Below are 24,669 nucleotides of genomic sequence, written 5' to 3'. Positions count from 1 at the left end.
TCATCAAAAATTAAGGTATCACTGTTTAATACTCTTTAAATATTAACATGATTTTTGCAATTAAATTATTTTTTAATATACCATTATTTGTTTTAAATTTAATATTTTTGTTTGCTAAATGAGAAAATCATTAACATTCTAACCATATAATTTTTATATGCATATAAAAATGATAGAGAAACGAATTGCCAGGCCAAGCTAGTCCGAGTCAGTATTGTACTGCATACACCTGCATATATTATGCAGTAAAAAAAGAAAACTATTCGTCTATTTAAAATGTTCCACAGGTGTGTTGAAGGTATGATTTGTTAAATTTCTGAGTTTTAAAACATTTTTAGAATACGCGTTTGCCAGAAAACTGATCATTTGAAAGTAGTTTTGTCTGTTCCAGCTTTAGAAAGCATTATACAGACAAGTCTTATGTGGACTTACCGGATCTGACCAAACCAGCAAGTGCTAAAAGCAGCGTAGTCACCATGGACAACGCAACGGAACCGGAAATAGAGGCGCACAATTTACATGGGGACTCTCTGAGCGCTGCAGAGGCGGCTACAGAGAGGGTTGCGACTCTTATCGGTACTTATAACAATTCGCCGTTTTGATAAAACTGTCTAACAATAATCTTATCTTTTCTTACGTCGAAAATAATAGCGTTTTTTAACTCATTCCCATAGCATATTAAATCAGTCTCTAAAAAAACATTTCGCGTCCTATATTGTATACAATGTATTTGCTATGTGGGATTTTCCTTTAGAGGGTTATATTTTGCCTCTATCTCTTGCATTAGAAAACATAAAGTGAGAGGCTGCATCAGGCGAAAGATTATTAATTCTTCACATACCCCGAGAGCGTCCCATCGACATAGAAAATGTAATACTTTAAATACAGGTTGTTCCAAGGAAATACTTAAATCTTGCTGCAAATGCCTTTCTACAGAATCGAGCTAGAAATGAGGTACACGTATGCTCATAACACGACGTTTAGTACATCTGTATTTTTAGGGGATGACTTTGAATGCAATGGCCTGTTCTGTCAGATGGACATGCTGCGTCCCTACAAGAACGATCTGGTCTGGAAAGAGATGGCCAGGTACAAATCGGTCTAGGTCAAAATGGCCGTTTACATGTTTTTTTCATATTGTCGAATACAATTTCGTATAGTAAGAACTGTCAGGGAAACAAGTGGGTATCAAGTTAACAAATATCTAACAGAATATGAGTTTAAGTGTATTGTGTATTTAGTACATTCGGATAAATTGTCATTCTAGAATGTAGTACATCCGTGTCGAATGTTGACAAAGATTGATCTCAAACAGTTAACAGTAATTAAATAGATTCAATCCACTTCAAAAACTTAATTATACCAGAATTTCTCTGAAATCAAAACATTTGTCTCAATAATGATGTTTTTGTTGTTGTTTTTGTCGCAATGTGTGGTCTCAAAGTATTTATTGCTAATGTTATTATTATAAAGTTCTTTTACTCTGTTCGTCCGACTGTCCAGTAGGTTATTAGTCTTTCTTAATTGTTTTTGACGCTGCAACTCTTTGCATAAAACCTCATAGTAGGTTTTCCGCCTTTCCACCCATGCATTAGTTACACCGAATACTGCCGGCCAGTTAATTGGTTATACTGTGTCATAACTGTTGTCGCTTATGTGGGGAATGTTGTTAAAGATCTCTTTTGCCCGACAGCCTGGGTATTATCTCTCACACTTTTCGTCTGACTGTCCGCCAAGGTATTATCTCTCACACCTTTCGTCTAACTGTCCGCCAGGTTATTATCTCTCACACCTTTCGTCTGACTGTCCGCCAAGGTATAATCTCTCTCACACCTTTCGTCTGACTGTCCGCCAGGGTATTATCTCTCACGCCTTTCGTCTGACTGTCCGCCAGGGTATTATCTCTCACACCTTTCGTCTGACTGTCCGCCTGGGTATTATCTCTCACACCTTTCGTTTGACTGTTCCGCCAGGGTATTATCTATCACACCTTTCGTTTGACTGTTCCGCCAGGGTATTATCTCTCACACCTTTCGTCTGACTGTCCGCCTGGGTATTATCTCTACACCTTTCGTCTGACTGTCCGCCATGGTATACTCTCTCACATCTTTCGTCTGACTGTCCGCCAGGGTATTATCTCTCACACCTTTCGTCTGACTGTCCGCCAGGGTATTATCTCTTACACCTTTCATCTGACTGTCCGCCAGGGTATTTTCTCTCACATCTTTTGTCTGACTGTCCGCAAGGTGGATTCGCTACGAGGAGGCGGTGGAGGAGGGCGGTCAGCGCTGGTCCAAGCCGCACGTGGCCTCGCTCATGATGGAGGCGCTACAGGACCTCCAGTGCATGCTGGGAACCTGTCCAGTACTGCTGGACATCACCGCGGGAACCATGCGCGAGATTGCCTGTACGTCACGTAACACTATTGTATAAGTTATTTACCAGTAAATTGTATTCCATTTTGTTCGCGTTATATAACGGCAACATGTCAAAGCATTTTTCTAGCCTTTTGCTATGTTTCATATTGTTTCCAAATCAATGATGATACGGTCTTCTGCTTCGAAAATAAAATGAAAAAACAATGTCGTTGTACATCTATGAAACTGTATGTCGCCTATTGAATATTTATACAAGAGTTAACACACTCAACAATAAAGTTCCCCCTCCCTCAAAATTCATCTTAATAGTACGACTGTCATAGTGTAGCATAACCTCAAAGGAATGTCGCCCTATTGCCTCTATACTGAACGAGAAAATGAACAATATTGTTATCAGCAGTATTTCACAATACACTGGTAAATAACTTTCAATATAATCAAAGGCGTCACTTGTAATGTGTTATCGTTTATTTCTAGGTGATGTTTCTAGAGCGTGGACCGCCGACGGAGATATCCCAAGGATTTGGCGTGAACAGTTCGAGGCCATCCTTACCAAACCGCACATGTTCCAGCACAATGAGAAGAAGAAGAAGCACCAGAATTCCCTCAACCTACACAAGATGATTATTACGCCTGGAGATGGTCACGTCAACAGTAAGTTATGACCACGTTAGAAGGATGTGAGAGTCACTTGAGCAGTAACTGAGTGTCACATGACACGTACTTAAGAGTGACTTAAACAGTAAAGAAAAGCATAAACAATTAATAAAATAGTTTTGCGAAGTTAGAGTCAGAAAGGGGACATAATTGGCTAGTTTAAACCTTAAACTTAAACCTTAAACCTTAAACTTAAACCTTTAACGTAAACCTTAAACTATTAATTTAAGCTCGATTGCATTGAAAGCTTACGGCTTATAACGTCTAAGCTTAATAATACTAGTATTTATTACAACATGCATATTTTATGTTCAGAGGGTTACGATGGCAACGAGTCTAACAACTCGCTCCAACTCCCGGGCGAGACCATATGTCCCGATTCACCGTCCCTGGCTCTGGGAGAGGTATTTCCTTTCACTTGTATATTTCTTCTGTATAAATTAGTACAATGCAACAACCTTAAAGGGATCTTTTCACGCTTTGGTAAATTGACAAAATTGAAAAAAGTTGTTTCAGATTCGCACATTTTCGTTTTAGTTATGATAATTGTGAGGAAACAGTAATACTGAACATTTACCATGGTCTAATATAGTCATTATATGCATCTTTTGACGATTTTAAAACCTAAAAATTATAAAGCGTTGCAACGCGAAACGATTGAATAATTTGGAGAGTTCTGTTTTTGTCGTTAAATTTTGTGAAACTACGAAGATTGCTTATATAAGGTATAAAATACATCAAGTACGTGTACTCGGCGGAATAGCTCAGTAGGCTTGAGCGTTTTTACTTCAGGACTCTGGCAGGACTCCAGGGGTCACTGGTTCGAAACCTGTTCCGGGCAATGTTCTTTTCCTTTTTTTAATTTTATTCTTGATTTTTTACTGGAGCTTTTACGATCCAATGTTTACATTTATCGATATAAAGCATTTAATGAATAAGTTAAAAAATGCCAAAATCTGTGAAAAGGCCCCTTTAAGGTCGTTCTTGTTTGTTTAGCAACCTAAGGGTCATTCAAATTATGTTTAACCGCATAAAGGACAGTTTTGGTCGTTTATGTGTTGTTCAACGACGATGCTTTGCCTCGTCTTTAGACATTGATGCGGTTATCGTGTCAAACAATAATAAAATATTGGCTTTATTATTAAACATATGAATACATTGTTATTTAAATTTGGGGAAATATAAAAAAGAATAACTCACGGATAAGATTATGTCAATTAGTTTTGTAATTAATGTGTATCATTTAAACACTGTAAAAAACGAGTATTTTGACTCATAGTAAATAAATTTTGAAAGTCGATATAATAAATCCCATTTGTGTAACATTTGCGGTGCAAAAATGCAATTTGCGTGAACAATGTATTTAGAAACATGACATGACCAAAAACATATATATAACCAGTCTCACGTTTAATGAAAACAAACGCAGTATTTAAATAAAATACTTGAACAAATAAATATCGTCTATTTATTTGCAATAAACATTTTGCAGATGAATAAGTCGTTTCTGCGGAAGATCCCACCCGGCTCGGAGGTGGCCAATCTTCTCGTGGGCGAGAACAATCAGCTCGACAAGATCATTGCCGCCTTCGTCCGCCTTAAGGTACGGGCATTTATGGAAATTTACGAAATTCGCGGCGATCCGGCATTGACCACATTGGCAATTGAACCGTTCCCTAAATGTATCTTTCATTTTCTTCTAGTCCTGCTTTTAAATCTTTTTTTCATCTACGTCTTCGTTTTGTGCCACTCTTTTCATTCTTTGCCACTTTCTTATAATTATACTTATTGTGTATCTGCATTTGTATGTATGTTCTTTTTTTTCTTCTTATTCAACTTATTTTTCTACGCATTTGTATGTGTGTTGTCATTCTCATTTACCCGGCTGAAAATGAACTTATTTACAAAGCAAACTCTCGGATAAATTAATGGACAAGTGTATTCAACTGTCGTACAAGTTAAAAGTAAACCGCGCATAAAGCACATATCTAGTTCCCGGTTGTTTCAGAGGGCGGGTAACGTTGGGGACATAACTGAGGTGAACCTGGCAACAAAATTCCTCTTCGTCGTACTGGGTCCCCGCTCGCACCTGGGTCACTGCGCAGAGATGTGCCGCTGTATGGCAGCCCTGCTCACGGATGAGGTAGGATTTCGTGCACATTTCTGAACGGTGAGATAAAGGCTGGAATTGTTTGTGTCAACGCCAGTAAGTTAGTCGGACACAAAATAATGACGTCCAGGTTTGATCCTTATTTATAATAATACAATTATAATAATAATAATAATAATAATAATAATAATAATAATAATAATAATAATCACAATAATAATAATAATAATATAATAATAATTAAAAAATAATAATAATAATGATAATAATATATAATATAATAAAAAAAATAATAATAATCTCTTTATTTTCCGAAGGTAACTCATTAAGACAACACATTGATACAAAGTCATGCAAACAGTTTAACAATGGCAATCTTATTTTCAATGAGGCCTTCAAACAACTATGGTATGAATAATGCATTTCTACATTATGATGCAAACATGTAGACTTTGACGGAGATAAGAGTACTGTGACAGTGTAATAGAAGTGTCATAAAAAGCAAGTATATTATGTGACTTCTCTTATATTACTAATTTCCCTTCCAATATTGAAATAGTCTCAAGGAACAAATATTTATTAACAGAAAGTATTTAAGAATATAAATGTATTGTTGATTACATTTTCCCATATGCACACACTCTAACGCACGCACGCACACACACACGCGCGCGCGCACACCCCTATACACACAGACACACTTATACAATTACCATATCTTAATTAACACGACCAATAGCAATAACAAAAAGTTAACAAAAACAGCCGCGTATATTATTGTACAAAGTCAGAATTTAAAAACGTGGAATACATTGCTCTTGAAATAGTTTACGATTGATAGAAGTGGCTGATATACACAAATATAATAATTACAGAAAACAATATTCATGACCAGTGTTGTTCACAATAGGATATGAAATTACACAACTGTTATGAAGAATAGCCTGCACCTCCTTGCTATATAAATAGTTTGAAAAAGCAATATGTATATTTGTTTGCAGAAGGTAAATCTACAGTAATCATTACGACACTTATGGAGGAGTTTTTGACTTATGAATAAGAGGAAAACAGAAAAAATGTTACTACGCGTGAGACTCATTTTGCGCCTCAAAGAAGAAATATGTCTTAAGCATGTGTTTGAAAGTGGTGAGAGTGAGAGATTGGCAAATACTAACCGGTATGTGGTTCCATATTTCCATATCAGAGTAACTTAACGACTTTTTTTAAAGGTTTGAGTGAGGTGTTTTATGCGTCAAATCATTGTTTGATATCGATCTTAAATTGTAATTATTGTTTTTCGCCAGTTTTATCAAGTCGTCAATATATGTGGGCGTTAAATCATGAAGAGATTTGTAAATAATTATACCTGTGAAATATTTACATCTGTTTTCAAAAGAAAGCGATTGTATTTTTTGTGATAAACCATAATCATTTATATTTAAGTCATCGCGTAATATAACTCTTAAAAACCTTCTTTGCAGTTTTGATATTCTGTTTATGTCTCTAGTATTTGCATTTGCCATGTGACACATCCATAATCAATAATTGGTGTTACATACGCATTATATAACATAATTTTCATCTCAGGTGTTAGAAAATATTGTATACGCCTGAACAATGATAATTTCGAAACAAGTTTTGAACAAGTTATATCAACATGGGCCTTCCAATTAAAATGTTTATCAATATGGATACCTAGAAGTTTTTGGGTTGCAACATGTTTTATTTTTGAGTTATTTACAAACAAATTAAGATCTTCTGAATGTTTAAGTATTTGGCGTGATCCTATAGTAATGCAAGTAGTTTTATCTGGGTTGACAGCCATCTTATTTATCAAACATTAATTTTGTGACCTTAGTAAGTCGTCTTGAAGTGTGCAATTTATCATAGTTATATTATAAAGTATATAGTATATTATATAGTTATATAATGATGAAATAATGAGAGTGGTCATGGCAAGGATTCACATGAAGTTTGGCTAAGGAGACGATAATTATAATGCAGATGATGGCGATGATGTTAAGGAAACGCTATTTATGATACATATGATGGTGGTGATGATAACAGATTCAGATGAGGACGCTGAGAATTGTTGTGATGTTTGCAGATGCAGATAATTTTGGTGATTATTAGGATATAGGTATGCTTGTGATAATGCAGCCTGGTGCTGATTTTGAGAGAGTGGATGATCTTGGCGATAATGGTGAAGTGGATGATGCTAGCGATGATGATGAAGTGGATGATGTTAGCGACTATGAGGAAGTGGATGATGTTAGCGATTATGAGGAAGTGGATGATGTTAGCGATTATGAGGAAGTGGATGATGTTAGCGATTATGAGGAAGTGAATGATGTTAGCGATGATGAGGAAGTTGATGATGTTAACGATTATGAGGCAGTGGATGATGTTAGCGATTATGAGGAAGTGGATGATGTTAGCGATGATGAGGAAGTGGATGATCTTTGCGATGATAAGGAAGTGGATGATATTGGCGATGATGAAAAAGTGATGATGTGAGCGATGATGAGGAAGTGGTTGATGTTGGTGATTGTGAAAATGCGGTTGGTGATGATGGTACGGATGACGGTGGTGGTGATGTTAAGGAAGAGAATAATAATTGTTATGTTAAGGAAATAGATGATAGTTTTGATGGCGAGGATGACGACGATGGTAATACAGTAAATGCCTTTGATCGCGATGATGGTGAGTGAGTGGATGATGTAGGTGATAACATGTCTGTTTTGCACTGACTTTGTAAACAGTAAACAGTGATTACTTAACTTAGCTTAATTGAATTGACGAGAATGTACAAGATGACGGAAGTTGAAGATTCGAATGTTTGTGTTGATGTAGCTAAAGATACTTCAGCGAACAGTTTATATAGTATTGGCAGACCTGTACGCTGAAGCGATCCCCATATCGAAAGTCAACCAGAGTCGTATGTCACGCTATTAATCATGGACAGTTCATTTTCTTGGATACATTTCTACATATATTTGTGAATGAATATAAATTACTGCATCGGGGCGTATGTTAAAGGGATCTTTTCACGCTTTGGAAAATTGACAAAATTGAAAAAAGTTGTTTCAGATTCGCAAATTTTCGTTTTAGTTATGATATTTGTGAGGAAACAGTAATACTGAACATTTGCCATGGTCTATTATAGCCATTATATGCATCTTTTGACGATTTTAAAACCTAAAAATTATAAAGCGTTGCAACGCGAAACGATTGAATAATTTGGAGAGTTCTGTTTTTGTCGTTACATTTTGTGAAACTACGAAGATTGCTTATATAAGGTATAAAATACTACAAGTATATGTACTCGGCGGAATAGCTCAGTAGGCTAAAGCGTTTTTACTTCAGGACTCTGGCAGGACTACAGGGGTCACTGGTTCGAAATCTGGTCCGGGCAATGTTCTTTTCCTTTTTTTAATTTTATTCTTGATTTTTTACTGGAGCTTTTACGATCCAATGTTTACATTTATCGATATAAAGCATTTAATGAATAAGTTAAAAAATGCCAAAATCTGTGAAAAGGCCCCTTTAAAAGACTGATTTCAAAGTGAATCAGGTAATTTTAAATAATGTTTACTTTGAGCTTGTCTTTATACTACAATTTGTTTACAAAACAAGCAAGAACAATTAAAAAAACCGGGAACTGTCGATCTGAATTTGAAAACACTTAGCACATGGTATGTACCTCAAAATAGAAATAACGTCATATGACCGTGAAATTTCTGGAGATTATCATTTCAAAAATGGCTCTCGCATCGCTGTCTTTCTCGATATGTTAGAGCAGAAAAGATAAATTTCTAATGTTTAAGATATTATTTGTGAAAGAATATATCAGTTAAATGTGAAAAATGTAAATATTTCCGATCAAGTAGTAGATTTGGGCCAATAACTGCATTTAAAAGCTATTTTGGACCGGTCTTTGTTAACTGTCAACTTTTCGTGAATTTCTGGTGGACTTACCAATGTGGTTGGTCCATAACTTTAAAGTCGCGCCTGTCAAAAATCATAAAAAGCGACGTTTAAAGTTATGGTAGCCAGAACTAGTGTTGATGCTGAGTAATCAAATGATGGTTGCAAGAAGAATAATTATGATCATCATCATAATGAGAATTATAACGATAACGATAAACAGGAGGAACTGAATATAAGCAAAATAATTCATGCTAGACGGAGAAAGAGAAAACATTTGAACACATTTATGCCAAGCGTCTAGAAAAAAGGCCTTGACAAACAGCGTAGACCCAGATGAGACGCCGCATGATGCGGCGTCTCATCAAGGTCTGCGCTGTTTGCTTAAAGGAATTTCTGTAAGAAATATTCTAAATATAGAAAAAAATATACTAGACATCCCTTATTTTGGAAATAAATTAATCCAATTTAGAAGGATGGGAGAGTCCACTAGGCATAAATGGGTTAAGGATGCCATTACTGCTCAGATTGATGGTCATAAATATTTGCTAACCCATGTTATCCCCATTTCAGTTCTTCCGAATCGTCGCGTACAGGGGCACGAACCGGCAGGACCTGCTGGCTGGCATGCAGGAGTTCTCCCTTCACCTTACAGTGCTGCCCCCTGGCGTCTGGAACCCCAACACGCGCATCGAGCCTCCAGACGAGAAACCTTCACAAGTACGCCGCTGTCCGTTTTGATATCTCAGAAAAAAATAACTTCATATTTCACGTTGCAATATTTGATAAAGATCTGGTCACGACAGGTTTGCGTCGGCCTGACGCAGCCTTGCGAACAATAAGACCCGTTCTGTTTCGATGATATTGTTTGTAAGAGTATGCATATATACAAATATGCTGTTGATTACGGACCCTGATGAAAACGTACTGTGAAACTCTCTAAACATTATCTATCAAAATGCGTGTTCCATATGCCTTTGATTTGAATATAAAAATCTCTTAACAGTTAGAGGAAAGACACCGCACTTGCAAGGGGTTACTTTTAAGTTTTCATAAACCCAAAGGCTTTTGTATGAGTCGCGCTCTGAGAAAATGGGGTTTAATGCATGTGCGTAAATTGTCTACACATATTAGCCTGTGCAGTCCCCACATGCTAATCAGGGTTGACACCTTCGACCTCAACTAGATTTTTGCTAAGAAGAGACTTTCTTTAGACGACAAATATCATTAAAGCGGAAAGTGTCGTCCCTGATTAGCCTCTTCGGACTCAACAGGCTAATCTGGGACGACACCTGTACGCATATGCATTAAACCTTCTTTTGACAGCGTATGGCTCTTATGTATCATTCCATATATACGCAGGTGTATCGGAAGACGGGTAATCTGAACAGCAGCAAGCACAAGAACGCCATCGTTGACCTTGATAAGCTCAAGGACGGCGATCATGAGGACGAGGTCGAAGGTCACTCTGACCCGACACTGGTCAGGACTGGAAAGTAGGTCACTAGGTCACGCCATAATTAACACTAATATTATGATACCATTTTTTAAACTGCACACACTTATGTAATTAGCTCTTTTTACAAATGTTCTTCATTTTCTTGATACCTGGTTATTTCAATAGTTTATCACTATCTCAGTGTGTTGTTTTTAGATTACAATCATCACTTAGTCCTTAGTGTATCTGTAAGATAATGTTGTTAAAATAAGCATTACACGTTTTGTATACTCCGATGCCCGCATGTCCGGTAGCTTAATGCACATGTTTATGCGACCTTTAATGAGAATTTCTATGAATTTATAAATTATAGAAACCCTTCTACACAGTTTATTTAAATGTAAAATGTTTAAACTCAAAGTAAACAATCAGAGTTTAAAAACGAAAAGATAACCAACTACATCATATTATTACAATTCTCGAAAAACAATATATATTGTTCATTGGTTCTAAAATTTCCAAAAACAGCCGCACACACATTTTTGGTAGAAGTTATCATGTCGTCTTCTTTACCCGGCAGGCTGTTCGGCGGGCTGAGGAACGACATCCGGCGGAAGTTACCGTTCATGCTGTCAGACTTCAAGGACGCTTTCCACATCCAATGTATCGCTTCCTTCTTCTTCCTCTTCCTGGCCTCTCTCACCCCAAACGTCACATTTGGTGGTCTTCTCACAACCACTACAGACAACTATATGGTTCGTATAGTCGCGCCAAAAACAACAAAACATTTTATTTTTTTAAATGTTGGTGCCGACAACTTATTTTTATTCCGGAATTCCGGTATTCCGGGTTGAGTGTTTAAACGTTTTTCTACTTTTAAGTATTTTGACTACACAAACTGATCTAAAGAAAAATATGTAACAAGATTTGCAAGATTGAATGTTCTTGTTTAAGTGGGAAACAACTTGTAGTAAAAATTAACCCATTTATGCCTAGCGTCTAGAAAAAAGGCCTTGGCAAACAGCGTTGACCTAGATGAGACGCCGTATGATGCGGCGTCTCATCAGGATCTGCACTGTTTACTTAAAGGAATTTCTCTAAGAAATATTTTAAATATAGAAATAAATATAATAGAAAACCCTAATTTTGGAAATGAATTGATCCAATTTAGAAGGATGTGAGAGTCCACTATGCTTAAATGAGTTAATGAACAAAATGTTTGGCTCAACTATTTAACCTAGTTGTGGTGATAATAATGGGGAAAACTATTTATTTATTGCGACATCTGGTGGACATTAATTGTGACCACCTTATTAAGACAAGATGCAATAATACAACTTTATGACGAGAACTGTCACATGAAGGACATGGGCGTGTACTAAAGATGGTCCTCCAATTGCAGTTTAGAGACAATTATATTATAAGAAGTGTCTCATTTGGTGGCTGATATTTGCCATATAATTGTGCTGCACAAAGACTAGCAATGTTGAGTCCTGTCATCCGTTAGATCAGTATCTGAGGTCGAATTGGAAACAATATCACATTTAATCTTTATGTACATTACGTGTTTTTTTCTGCAAATGGGATATGAAAACAAAGAATAAATGTCAACAGTAAATCATTCAGAAAAACTAATAAGTCTTCTTATCCATAAACATAATTGATATAATGAAATATGAACTCAGTGAGGTTCTATCTCGCTGATGATATTTATTAATTTTAAAGTTTGAAGATGCCAAACCTTGAATGAATGACTGCAGCGGTCAATCGCTGCCATCTGGTAGAAAAAGCTGGGGGATATAGGTCAACATATAATAAATATTCTCTCTTTATTGTTGAATGTTAACGCGACAACTTTAAGCGAAAATAAATTCAACAGTTTCAACCTAGAGACCCCCATAACCACACCTTTTCTTTCAATGCGTTCTAAGCTGAATAGATTTAAGCAATATAAAAATATGTTATGTTCAAACCAAGAAAGAACTCAACACAAATCAAAATCGACTATCATTGCACCTTTTTTTTTCGGCCGTTTTCTCGTGGAGTGTAACCTTTTCCAGTGCAACTTTTACCATAATCTCTAACTTACTCATATGCAATGGATTTAGTCGGGAACATTTATGCTTACCCCATCAATATCTGCTAAACGTAAAATCAGAGCAACAGTCTTAAAAGTAAAATATGCCTTCGAGTAAAATTGTATGCCTTTTTTACAAAGTACAGACCCCCCCCCCCCAAGCTGACTCGATTTTTGTGTATAATGTAACCTTTATACTGGACTACTTTCCAATTTCGGAACTCTATCTTGTATCAGAAAGATCTATCCGCTTGTAAACATACCATTTTTGGGGGGATAGTTAATGCAGCGGGGAAAATGAGTGTCAATAGGCGAGTTTCCGGAATGAGTCCTACGATTCTACAAATCTTAGCCCCGAGAAGTCATACTACCGATTTTTGATCCTCTTGAATGATTTAAGGTCACAAAATTCCATCTCATCATTCATTTATACGAAAATGTTCTCTCTAGGAAATAGAATGTTTGTGTTTCCTCTTATCTGTATAAATTTCTGATTCGTTGTGTTGTAGTGTAACCTCGTTTCGATTTCGCTTCAGGGTACGATAGAGTGTATCCTCTCAGCAGCTATTTCCGGTGTCCTGTTCGCGCTGTTTTCCGGCCAGCCCCTCAACATCCTTGCCAGTACAGGGCCCATGCTGATTTTGGAAGGCATCCTTTATCGATTCTGCGTGTATGTTGCTCGGATACCGGTATCAATTTTCCAGTGGTTACAAGATACCTTGTGAACAACAGGGTTTTTTCCGTACTAGTAACCAAAGTTTTACATTAGCCTCAAATTTATCTTAAAAATTGTTTGTATATTGTCCGCTATTAAAATTTCAGGTAATATACTAGGTATATTTAAACGTTCACGTAAATCTAGTTTTATGTGTTTTATAAAGTCTTGCGTAGTACTTGGAAATTTGTATCATTCTGTCGCTATCCTTGGCGTCGTTTAATTCAGTCAAACATGCCGCCATTTGTCGAATACATTTCGCCGCTTTTTTCAGCGACCATGATTGGGACTTCATGCCTTTCCGAGTCTGGGTCGGCTTCTGGACCGGCTTCTTCATTCTTCTCATCGTCGCCTTCGACCTGAGCGCGCTCGTGCGTTACATCACGCGCTTCACCGAGGAGAGTTTTGCGGCGCTCGTCGCGCTCATCTTCATATACGAAGCGTTCAAAAAGTCGTTTGAGATAGAGCACACGTCGCCGCTTCATCTACATCCTCTAAAAAATCCGGCTGCGTGCTTATGTATCCTGGAGAACTCGACTGGTGGGAACGCGACGCTGAATTTGACTACGCTGGCTGCACCATCTGTAAGCGGCCTGTTGGAGACGAACGTTACAAGTCTTCCGATAACCGGAACGACACAGACGCTGTCGTACCTCGCGCAAATCTGCACGGATCTCGGCGGATACATTTCCGGTGTCGGCTGCTCAGACAGGCACGTACCGGACGTGTTTGTGTTTTCGCTCCTTCTTTTCTTTGGAACATTTATCCTCGCCACGGTCCTTGTCAATTTCCGGCACAGTTTATTCTTTCCGACCTTAGTGAGTATCAATTATATTGTAATTATCTGATTGTATTGTTACTCCAAAACTGGCTGTGTTAGTGATTTTCATATATGAGGATTTTTAAGATGAATTTAAGAAACTATAAAAGATTTTGTACATTTATTAAGTTTGTTATTTCCACAATGTATTGTTGAACTTAATGCCACAGTATTTCTGAATTTATATATTTCGCAAATTGTCTCCATTATTGTTGCTTGCATTCTGTTATATTAAGTTGCGGTTATCCTTTCTTCTCTTCTCGTTTCTATCATTATTATTAACATTAAATAAAGTTTCAATTTCAAATTTACAAATTCCAATAAAAATTTCAACGCTTACCGGTACATAAAACATAATAAAAAAGTCAGTATTTGTGAAATTTTGTTTTGCCACGCTGGTTTTTAAATTATTACGAAAATAGTTTACCTTTTTCCATCGTAGTATATCTTTATTTCTTTTTAAAGAACAATATCTATTGTATTTGTCTAATTTTAGTCTCACATATTAACTGAGTTGTCACCAAGGTTTATATTTTCGTTCCGACCTTCCTAATAAGGTTTGATCTTCTTTCTAAAATTTGGGAAAACTGGGCTTAAGACATGTGCGTTAAGTGATGTAGCGGATTAGCCTGTGCAATCCGCACAAGCTAATTAGGGACGTCACTTAACACTTTTAGCAGATTTTTAAAATGAAGTCTTCTCTGAACAAAATTCCAGTCTTGGCGAAAAGTTTCGTCAATGATTAGCCAGTGCGGACTTCACAGGCTAATCTGAGACGACACGTTACGCACATGTTTTAACCCATCTTCTCAAACGACACTCAACTTGTCTATTTCTTGAGTTGTCTCTCCTGTCGCAGGTGCGCACCAACGTGAGTGACTTCTCTGTTATCATCTCCATCATTGTCATGGTAGGCATCGACGCCGCCCTGGGCATCCCGACGCCAAAACTGACCGTACCCACAGAGTTCAAGGTAACTGTCAGCTCTGTCAAGCAGACGACAAATAGAACGTCGTGCTGTCGTACGAAAACTATTTAAGAATATCCAGAAGACAGCGTGTGTGTGTTGATTAATGCTCAAACAACAAACAAGTTCCCACATAGAACGTTTAATTTGTTAATGATCAGCCCTTGCAATTAGAACAATATTTCGGCCTTTCAATCTTCAAATAGTATTTGTGGAAAAATCAGTATGTACTGCTTACGGCAAATATCCCACAGGGAGAACTATCTTTTCTGCTGTTCACTCTTACATAATAATAGAAGACGGCGCATAGCCCATAACGGACACGTATTGTAATGTTCATGATTAAATAATCCCTAGACAATATTAGAATATCAAGCTGACGAGTTTCGATAGCCATCAGACAACAGTATCCATAGCCCACTTACAACATTTCCATTGCTTTAAGACAACTTTTTTCATAGTTCACAGACAGCAGTTTTCACAGCCAACAGAAAACAGTTTCCATAGCCCACAGAAAACAGTTTCTATAGCCCACAGACAACAGTCTCCATAGCCCACAGACAACAGTCTCCATAGCCAACAGACAACAGTCTCCATAGCCAACATGCAACAGTTTCCAAAGCCCACAAACAGCAGTTTCCATAGCCCACATACATCAGTTACTACAGCCCACATTCAACAGTTTCCATCGCTCACAGAAACAGTTTCTAAAGCTCACAGACAACAGTTTTCATATCCCACAGACAACAGTTTTCAAAGCCCACAAACAAACAGTTTCCATAGCCCACATTCAACAGTTTCCATAGCCCACACATTCAACAGTTTCCATAGCCCACATTCAACAGTTTCCATAGCCCACATTCAACATTTCCCATAGCTCACAGACAACAGTTTCCATATCCGACAGACAACAGTTTTCAAAGCATACAAACAACAGTTTCCATAGCCCACAGACAACAGTTTCCATTGCCCACATACAACATTTTTTAAAGCCCACAGAAACAGTTTTCAAAGCAAACAGACAACAATTTCCATAGCCTACAGACAACAGTTTTCATAGCCTACAGCCAACAGTTTACATCGCCAACAGAAAACAGTTTCCATAGCCCACAAACAACAGCTTCGATAGCCCACACACAACAGTTTACATCGCCCACAAACAACAGTTTCCATAGCCAACAGACAGCAGTTTTCATAGCACACAGACGACAGTTTCCATAGCCCACAGACCACCGTTTTCATAGCACACAGAGAACGGTTTCCATAGCCCACAGACATCAGTTTACATTGCTCACGGATCACGGTTTCCATAGCCCAAAAACAACGGTTTCAATAGCCCACAGACAACAGTTTCCATAGCCTACATACAACAGTTTCCATAGCCCATATACAACAGTTTCCATCGCCCACAGACAATAGGTTTCCTAGCCAACAAAAAACAGTTTCCGTAGCCCACAGACGACATTTTCCATAGGGCACAGGCAACAGTTTCCATAGCCCACAGACCACAGTTTCCAAAGCCAACAGACAATTTTTTCCATAGCCTACAAACAACAGTTCCCAAAGCCAACAGATAACTGTTTCCATAGCCCACAGACAACAGTTCCCATAGACCACGGACAACAGTTTCCATAGCCCACATACAACATTTTTTGAAGCCCACAGACAACAGTTTTCATAGCCCACAGAAAACAGTTTGAATAGACAACAGACAACAGTTTCCATAGACCACATTCAACAGTTTCCATAACCCACAGACAACAGTTTCCATAGCCAACAAACAACAGTTAGCCCATATACAACAGTTTCCGTAGCACGAAGATAATAGTTCCCGTGGGAAACATACACCAGTTTACATAGCCCAAAGACAACAGTTTCCATAGACCATAGACGGCAGTTTCCATAGCCCACAGACAACAGTTTCCTTAGCCCACAAACAACAATTTCCATAGCCCACAGACAACGGTTTCCATAGCCCACAGACGACGGTTTCCATAGTCCTCAGACAACAGTTTTTCTAGCCCTTAAACAACAGTTTCCATAGCCCACAAGCAACAGTTTCCATAGCCCACAGAAAACAAATAATCAGCGCATGATAAATGCCGACATTTTTGTTCTAAGAACTAAGACTCGAAATCGTTTTTGCATTATCATAGATTGTAAAAAAAATGTATCGTTTATTTTCATTTAATTAACAACGAGTAATAGGAATATCATTCGAATTATGATACCAGCACCCACTTAGCATTTGGAGAACGTTGCTGATAACAGAGTATCAGGCACCCACTTAGCATTTGGAGAACGTTGCTGATAACAGAGTATCAGGCAACCACTTAGAATTTGGAGATCGTTGCTGATAACAGAGTATCATTCCAACCACTTAGCATTTGGAGTACGTTGCTGATAACAGAGTATCAGCCTATACAAGAACCACCAGAGCGATAGTTAACATATGTTTACAATTACTTTTACAATGATGCTTACAATTATGTCACTAGTGACGTTGCATCCTATATTTGTTCTCGTCCACTTGATGAACAATGTATGATTGTTATTTATGCTTTTCCAATAATAACGTCTCTTCCACTTTTTTAAAGCCGACGAAACCCGGTCGGCCGTGGTTGATCAACCCCATCAGCCCAAAGAACCCCTGGTGGCTTTACCTCCTGAGTGCACTTCCGGCGCTCCTTGCAACCATCCTGATCTTCATGGACCAGCAGATCACCGCGGTCATCGTCAACCGCCGCGAAAACAAACTCAAGGTTCAACTGTCAAATTTTCGTGTGTTTTTCTTTTTGCGAATTGAGGGCAATGTTCCGGGCAAGTCGAGCACCTGAAGCCACACAAATCCTTCGACCAGAAATTATAACAACGATACCATTAAGCATAATGTTAATTATTTTCTACGAAGCGATTCTTTTAAAGACACTGCGCTTTAAAGGTCGCAGTGACGTAGTGGATAATAAGGTGTGCTCCTAGTGACCGTCATGGCACGGGTTAGATCCCTACAGTGAGAGCGTTCCTCAGATCTCCCCCAAAGACACCAATCACTGGTTCTACCCATTAAACCGATTCGACAGTTTCACTAAGCCCTTGGCATTTGATACAATCGAGCTAAAATAAATAGGTTAAAACTTAAACTGAAAAGAGGCTGTGGGTTTAATGAATATACGCACAGGCTAATCAGACACGACACTTCGCCTTAACTGGATTTTTCTCTAAAAAAGAACTTCCTTTAAACGAAAAATTCCATAAAAAAGGAAAGAGTCGTCCTTAATTAACATGTGCATAATGCAAGGGCAAATCTAGCCCGACTCTTAACGCACATGCATTAAACTCCATGTTCACAGAACTACGCTCATATTTGTACATTTACTAGAAATCGTTATAAAGATCGTTAACATCATAAGTATAAACATGGAAGAAAACCCTTACATGGCCTTATCAAAGCCTGATGAGTCGATGAGTACCTGACGCAATAAACCCCCTTTTCCAAGTGCGCGACTTCATTATTACTAACATTGACTGTGTAATAATACCAGAAAGGTTCCGGATACCACCGGCACACGCTGATAATGGGCGTGTTGGTGGTCATATTAGCATTCGATCCAACCGGAAATTCGCGCAAAGCGAGTTCGAGTCAACGACTTAAAATGCAACTATGTGATATTTCCAGAAAGGTTCCGGGTACCACCTGGACATGCTGATAGTGGGCGTGCTCGTGGTGATACTGGGCCTCCTAGGGCTCCCCTGGTACGTGGCGGCCACCGTCACCGCCCTGGCGCACATCATGAGTCTGAAGAAGGTCTCCGAGTGTACCGCTCCAGGAGAGAAACCGGTGTTTCTGGGAGTTAGGTAAACATGGCTCGATTTGTCGTTGTCGACTCAGGTACTACTTAAAAGTACCGGGATACGGAAAAAAAATTCTAAAATGTACAACGTTGTATGTGGCCGGGGGTCTTTTAACGTATTTTCCGAAACCGGGATACCTGAGTCGACAACAAAAATGAGCGTCAATATGGGGATATTGATTTCTAGAAATGGTGGTGGCTGTGTCGTAGGACGATGTGTATACTTTTTATTTTAAAATGTTGATGTTTGTGATGTTGTTATTATTTTCAGATATTGCTAAATATAATGAATGGTTGTCATGATATTGATGGTGATGATGATGATGATAATGGTGGTGGTGGTGATGATGATGATGATGATGATGATGATGATGATGATGATGATGATGATGATGATGATGATGATGATGATGATATTTAATACGTTGATGATGAAGGCGAAGATGGTAATTTAATTTCCTGTATGACAGGGAGCAGCGGTTGACAGCGCTAATGGTGGCCATTTTCAGCGGTCTGGCCGTGTTGTTCACATCTGTGCTTAATGTAAGTAGACGACTTAATTTGCAATGATTGCATAAAACATACCGTCTCTCCGTAACACATAGCCGCTTTGCTAAATGAATTGGAGACGAAAATTACGTTTACAATTTATGTTCGATATTTGTGCAAGAATATTATCATGCTATAACTTGTTTATTAACGAAAAGTCTACGAGTCAAAAACCAATATTATTGAAAAATGACCGTTACCAAAAACATGAGCTGGTATTATTATTAATGGTATACGACCGGACATCATGCCTCTATACACTGTATGCATATGTTGTATGGAGTCTAATTCAGCGAAACACTTTGTCAAAATGCTCGTGACGTTTGGTAAAATCTAACGCACGATAGGCGTAAAGTGCGTGGGTTGGGTTAAATTTAACGGTAAGGTATTGCGTATTGAGCCATATGCAATTAATTCACAATAGTATATTACCATGCCTTATTTATTTTAATGTAAAATCGTAATGTTTAGCCAAAAATTGAGAAACATGGCAGGTTTTACACTTTTATCTCCAATTTTACAACATTACAGTGATTTCATTGTGCTTTCCCTGCAAGACGTCAGAAAGAATATGCTTATTAATCTATTTAACGAAATACAGTTACCGCAGTCAATCAAGATCTTGTTTAAAGTCTCAAGCATATATAGTACATTTTATTAATGTTATGTTACGGTTGTAACCTATTTGTATATATTCGCAGTACATCCCCATGCCGGTCCTGTATGGGGTGTTCCTGTACATGGGCGTGGCACCACTGAGTGGAATGCAGGTAAAGTTCCACCATAATTATTAACGCACTCACTAGAATCGAGTGTTCCGAACGTGTTTGTCCCGGGTACGAATGCCGGGAAAGGTAAGAAATTGTGTCCAGTGCTTTCGTTGCTATCATAATTCCAAATATTACAGTTTTATTAGTGCATACATTAGTTGCTAGAACCCGACTCACAGCTTCTGATCCTCGGGTCGTTTTGAGCTGTATGTTCTCGTAAAAGCTGGAATCATTCAAGCTGTCTGCTACATACATTAAAATGTTGTTGTTGTTTTTTTTTTCAGGCGGACGAACATCTTTTAACAAGTCTTTAACTTTCCCACGCCATTTTCTTACCCCAGCTTATACATTGTCTTACACCAGTTCATACAATTCCTTACCCGAACTCATACATTTTTTTACCACAACCCACACATTTTCTTACCCCACTTATTTTCTTACCCCCCAATTCACTTCATTTTCTTAACCCTTTTTTATTTTCCTACCACTACTTTATTTTCTTACCCCAGCTCATTCAGCGCGTGCTGATCATCTTCATGCCGGCCAAGTACCAGCCGGACTACTCATTCGTGCGTAACGTGCCCATCCGCCGCGTGCATCTGTTCACCCTGATCCAGGTGATCGGCCTAATCGTTCTCTGGGTCGTGAAGAGCATAGAGAGTATCTCCATCGTCTTCCCGCTCATGGCATGTATCCTACAGCTGAATGATATTATAAAAGGAACATATAAGTCATATTCAGTTAAGACTTGAAGACGATTTAACTCTCTATCGTCTTCCCGCTCATGGCATGTGCGCTTTAGTCAGACAATAACAGTAGAAGTACATTTGTAATGTTATGTTTTCTATACACTTGAATATCAGTAATGGTATGGCATGAACGACGTACAGCAGTATTATAAAAACTAGAATGTAAGTAATGGTAGCATATACGTCGTAGTAAAAACACTACCAAATCAGTTCTATGATGGTATCTGTAAACTAGATTAGCCTGTGTCAACTGCACAGGCCAATCTAGGACGACCCTTGATAGCCTGTGTCAACTGCACAGGCCAATCTAGGACGACCCTTGATAGCCTGTGTCAACTGCACAGGCCAATCTAGGACGACCCTTGATGCACACACATTGAACCCTTTTTCTATGAGCGCGGTTTGTAAATTAAGAACGTGTAGCCTAAAAAGAATAGCCCGTGTTAGTTGGAAAACATCAAGAGAATGCCCATGGACTTCCAATCATAAGCTGTAGTTTGGAAACTAGACTTTCAGACCCAAACTATAAATCACTAATGCAGTCCACTAAATATACCACTATTTGGTGTTCTATATACATGTATAAAAAATACACTTGTTCCGTGCCTTGTTGAAGTCAAGTTCAATTTGTTACATAATCTTAAAACTTGATTTTCGTTTTAGTCTGGAATAAGACTCTCGCACTAGTCTGACGATGAAAACTTTGTGGCAATGTCACACATTTTTAAAACTGCTGTGGCCCACAAACAAGACCGGCGCTTGTGTAATTGTTAACTACATGAAGATCACATCTTGTTAAATGAAATACAAAGACTGTCGAAGTTATGTAATAGTCAACGTTCAAAAATATTTTATGCGCGATATATAGGGATATATTGCTCTGTGCTTGTAAATTGTTTTATGATAGATGTTTGGGGACATTGCAATCGGTATGGGAAAACTAAAGTGAAAAAGAGCGTCAAACATACGTTGATATCTGATCTGTGTTCGTGTCTCTCTTTCCCAGGTGTTGTTCCTTTGTTTCGTTCGCAAGGGACTGGACAAGCTGTTTACCCAGCGCGAACTTAAATGGCTCGATGACATACTGCCGGCCACGGAAGTGAAGAAAGAGGAAGCAGAAGTAGTTAAGGAACAGGAATCCGAACCGCCCAAGGTCATGATAACGGTAGGTTTTAATTTAGTTGAATTGGTCAATAGATTAAAAGAAAGTGGTTTTGAAGTTACAAAAAAATGTAGGAGCTCCTCTTAAATGTACTAAATATATGACACAGCAAAAATTATGTATAAATTGTCCTATTCAAAATGACGTATCTGCGTAATACAGATGACATTCTTAACGAATTCCGTAACATAACGTTGATGATAGATTTGATGACACATGATGAAGATAATGAAAATAATGTTGACGTCGTTGTTATTTGTACGGTCTTGGGTTGCTGATGATGATATTGATAATGAGGATTGACGGAGGGAGAAAGATTTGGATTACGTTTGCGATGCCGATGTTCATGACAATCACATGATAGCATTAAATAATATTTAAATAATATCTTGTTGATGATCTAACATTCTCCGTATAAACAGGTCGAAGATGTTGATACGAAACAACCAGATGACGTCATACCGGAAACGGAAACGGAGCTCAACGGGGCCCTGCCAAGCCGGAAGGCGCTGGAACCGAGGATGAGCGTGACGTTCACCTGTAAAACAGACATCGACCGCATAAAGGCAATGACACCGGAAGTTATTACAGACCGCCGGAAGTCGCTCATATTCGCCGTGGAGCGGAGGAGATCCCTAGCCCCTTCGCTGTCCGAAACGGATAAACTGAAGTTTTCGCCTGCGCCTAAGCGAGCATTCGGCCGGAGGCTGTCCTGCGAGGCGTACTCGCCGCTTTTCTCGCCGACAATGTCCTCCTCGGTGGAGACCCACAATGTGCTGAACAAAATGTTTTCACTTCCGGCCATTACTTCCGACGTCAACGAGGTGGAAACGGACTCCGCGTCTGATCACGAAACCAGTTCAAATAAACATGGGAAGAAAAAATAAGCAAAGTCTTATGTGTAACCCCATTTAAATCGTCCGTTAGTCTTATGTGTAACCCCATTTAAATCGTCCGTAAGTCGTATGTGTAACCCCATTTAAATCGTCCGTAAGTCTTATGTGTAACCCCATTTAAATCGTCCGTTAAGAAAAAAAGTACACGTGTATGAAGTTTCATTAACAACAAATACAGGCACAAATAGAAAAATCTGACACAAGCAATTATCTGTTAAAGGTTCGAGATTAAAGTATACTAAATTATTGAGATGCCGTGATAATCTTTCTAAAAATCGCCTTTATTTTCTGCAATACTTGTCGCGAAGGACGCTCATTATGTATGCAAGGAAAGAATTGCTGTTCAATTTGAAATCACTTATATGTTTTTAAATCCGAGACAACAGCGGAAAAAAAACTTTCCCAAAGGCGGATAACATTTAACTAAATAAGTAACAAGAAAAAAAAGAAATTGTATCATTATTAAATTCTAGTATGTTCATGAAAAAATGTAAGGTTATGAGGGTATCATGCCCGAAATGTTAAAGGTTTTACATTAAATTTTATAGGAAGCATAGGAATCAATACAGTGAGAACTTAAGCGTTTTATGAGTCGAACGCAAACTAAAACAAAGTTAATAATTATTATATGTAACGCATACTGAATACCTTCATTGAATACAAACACACATTAAATAGGCATATAATTAAATGCTTGCGTACTATAACAGTTTACAAGCCATGAGTGTACATTTAAATATTATTCAGGTTTTTGACAGAATTTTGAGGACATATATGTCCACCAGCTATACTCTTTACCTTGATGACGTATTATGTATGTATCAAAGTGCCTATATTTGTAATTTATTTTATTCAGCAAATGTATTCTTGATTGAAATGTACAGCATCAATTACGTATATTATTTTCTTCCACTTTTTGATATTGTATTCCTCTTTCATGTTATTCTTTGCGTATATACCGGTAATGTTTTTATGTGAACATGTTGTTAATTTTATTTTTTAGCAGACACAACATAACTAGCTTTAAAACTTTTTAATTGGTTAAGTAAAGGTGTTATAGTAGCATAATTTTATTTCTAAGACATATTTGTTAATTTGTAAATATGTAAATACACTATATTTTATACGACTATTAAAGCCCATATCAACTTCAGCTTTAAAATATGTTACTGTATACATCCTAGTCATTTTTCTGCAGGTATGTACTCTGTTCGATTTTATACGAGTATTAATGTCTATTAAATTAAACCTACAGTATTGCCCTCGGTGTGATAGTTATTTCTTCCCCATTCGATTATTGAGCCTTCGAAGGGTAAGAACATTCTAACATAGGCCACAACACAATTATCAGTTGTTTGACGGATTCTTTGCCCCTCCCCGCCCCCCCCCCCCCAAACACAAAAGGTGGGGGCGGGCGAGCGAGACCAGGATGAACAAATATTGTGTCAATATTTATTAACATTCCTGCCAATCATTTTGCCCTATCACATTAAAACCATTCGGGAGTGAAATAAGAGTGCACAAATATTTGAACCAAATGATTCAAAAGCTGCAGGAGGAAAAGAGCCAATGTCATTGACCAAACAGCTAAATGCTGGCATGT

At 38.0% G+C, this 24,669-nt stretch overlaps 1 protein-coding gene across 1 annotated transcript; it reads left to right on the top strand.

The window, feature by feature from the left end:
• The first annotated feature begins 394 nt into the window (after nt 1-394).
• On the top strand, nt 395-24,326 carry LOC127848598 (electrogenic sodium bicarbonate cotransporter 1-like). The gene is made up of 20 exons (XM_052381151.1): nt 395-576; nt 1,002-1,089; nt 2,247-2,407; nt 2,856-3,032; nt 3,351-3,439; nt 4,528-4,638; nt 5,044-5,178; nt 9,646-9,792; nt 10,435-10,568; nt 11,091-11,265; nt 13,124-13,257; nt 13,577-14,120; nt 14,982-15,095; nt 17,687-17,851; nt 18,766-18,944; nt 19,411-19,483; nt 20,191-20,259; nt 20,769-20,945; nt 22,015-22,173; nt 22,593-24,326. The coding sequence occupies exons 1-20, from the start codon at nt 477-479 to the stop codon at nt 23,055-23,057; spliced, it is 3,396 nt and encodes a 1,131-aa protein (XP_052237111.1). The 5' UTR covers nt 395-476; the 3' UTR covers nt 23,058-24,326.
• Nucleotides 24,327-24,669: the final 343 nt, after the last annotated feature.

Source organism: Dreissena polymorpha, chromosome 10 (assembly GCF_020536995.1).
Source record: "Dreissena polymorpha isolate Duluth1 chromosome 10, UMN_Dpol_1.0, whole genome shotgun sequence".
NCBI classification, from domain to species: Eukaryota; Metazoa; Mollusca; class Bivalvia; order Myida; family Dreissenidae; genus Dreissena; species Dreissena polymorpha.
This window is presented reverse-complemented; position numbering and strand designations above follow the sequence as displayed.

Bases quoted from the DNA above. Each gene is read 5' to 3' on its own strand.
- LOC127848598 (XM_052381151.1), top strand. From the start codon at position 477: ATGGACAACGCAACGGAACCGGAAATAGAGGCGCACAATTTACATGGG. The intron at 17,852-18,765 runs GTTCAACTGTCA...TGATATTTCCAG, and splicing joins GCCGCGAAAACAAACTCAAG to AAAGGTTCCGGGTACCACCT. The intron at 18,945-19,410 runs GTAAACATGGCT...CCTGTATGACAG, and splicing joins CCGGTGTTTCTGGGAGTTAG to GGAGCAGCGGTTGACAGCGC.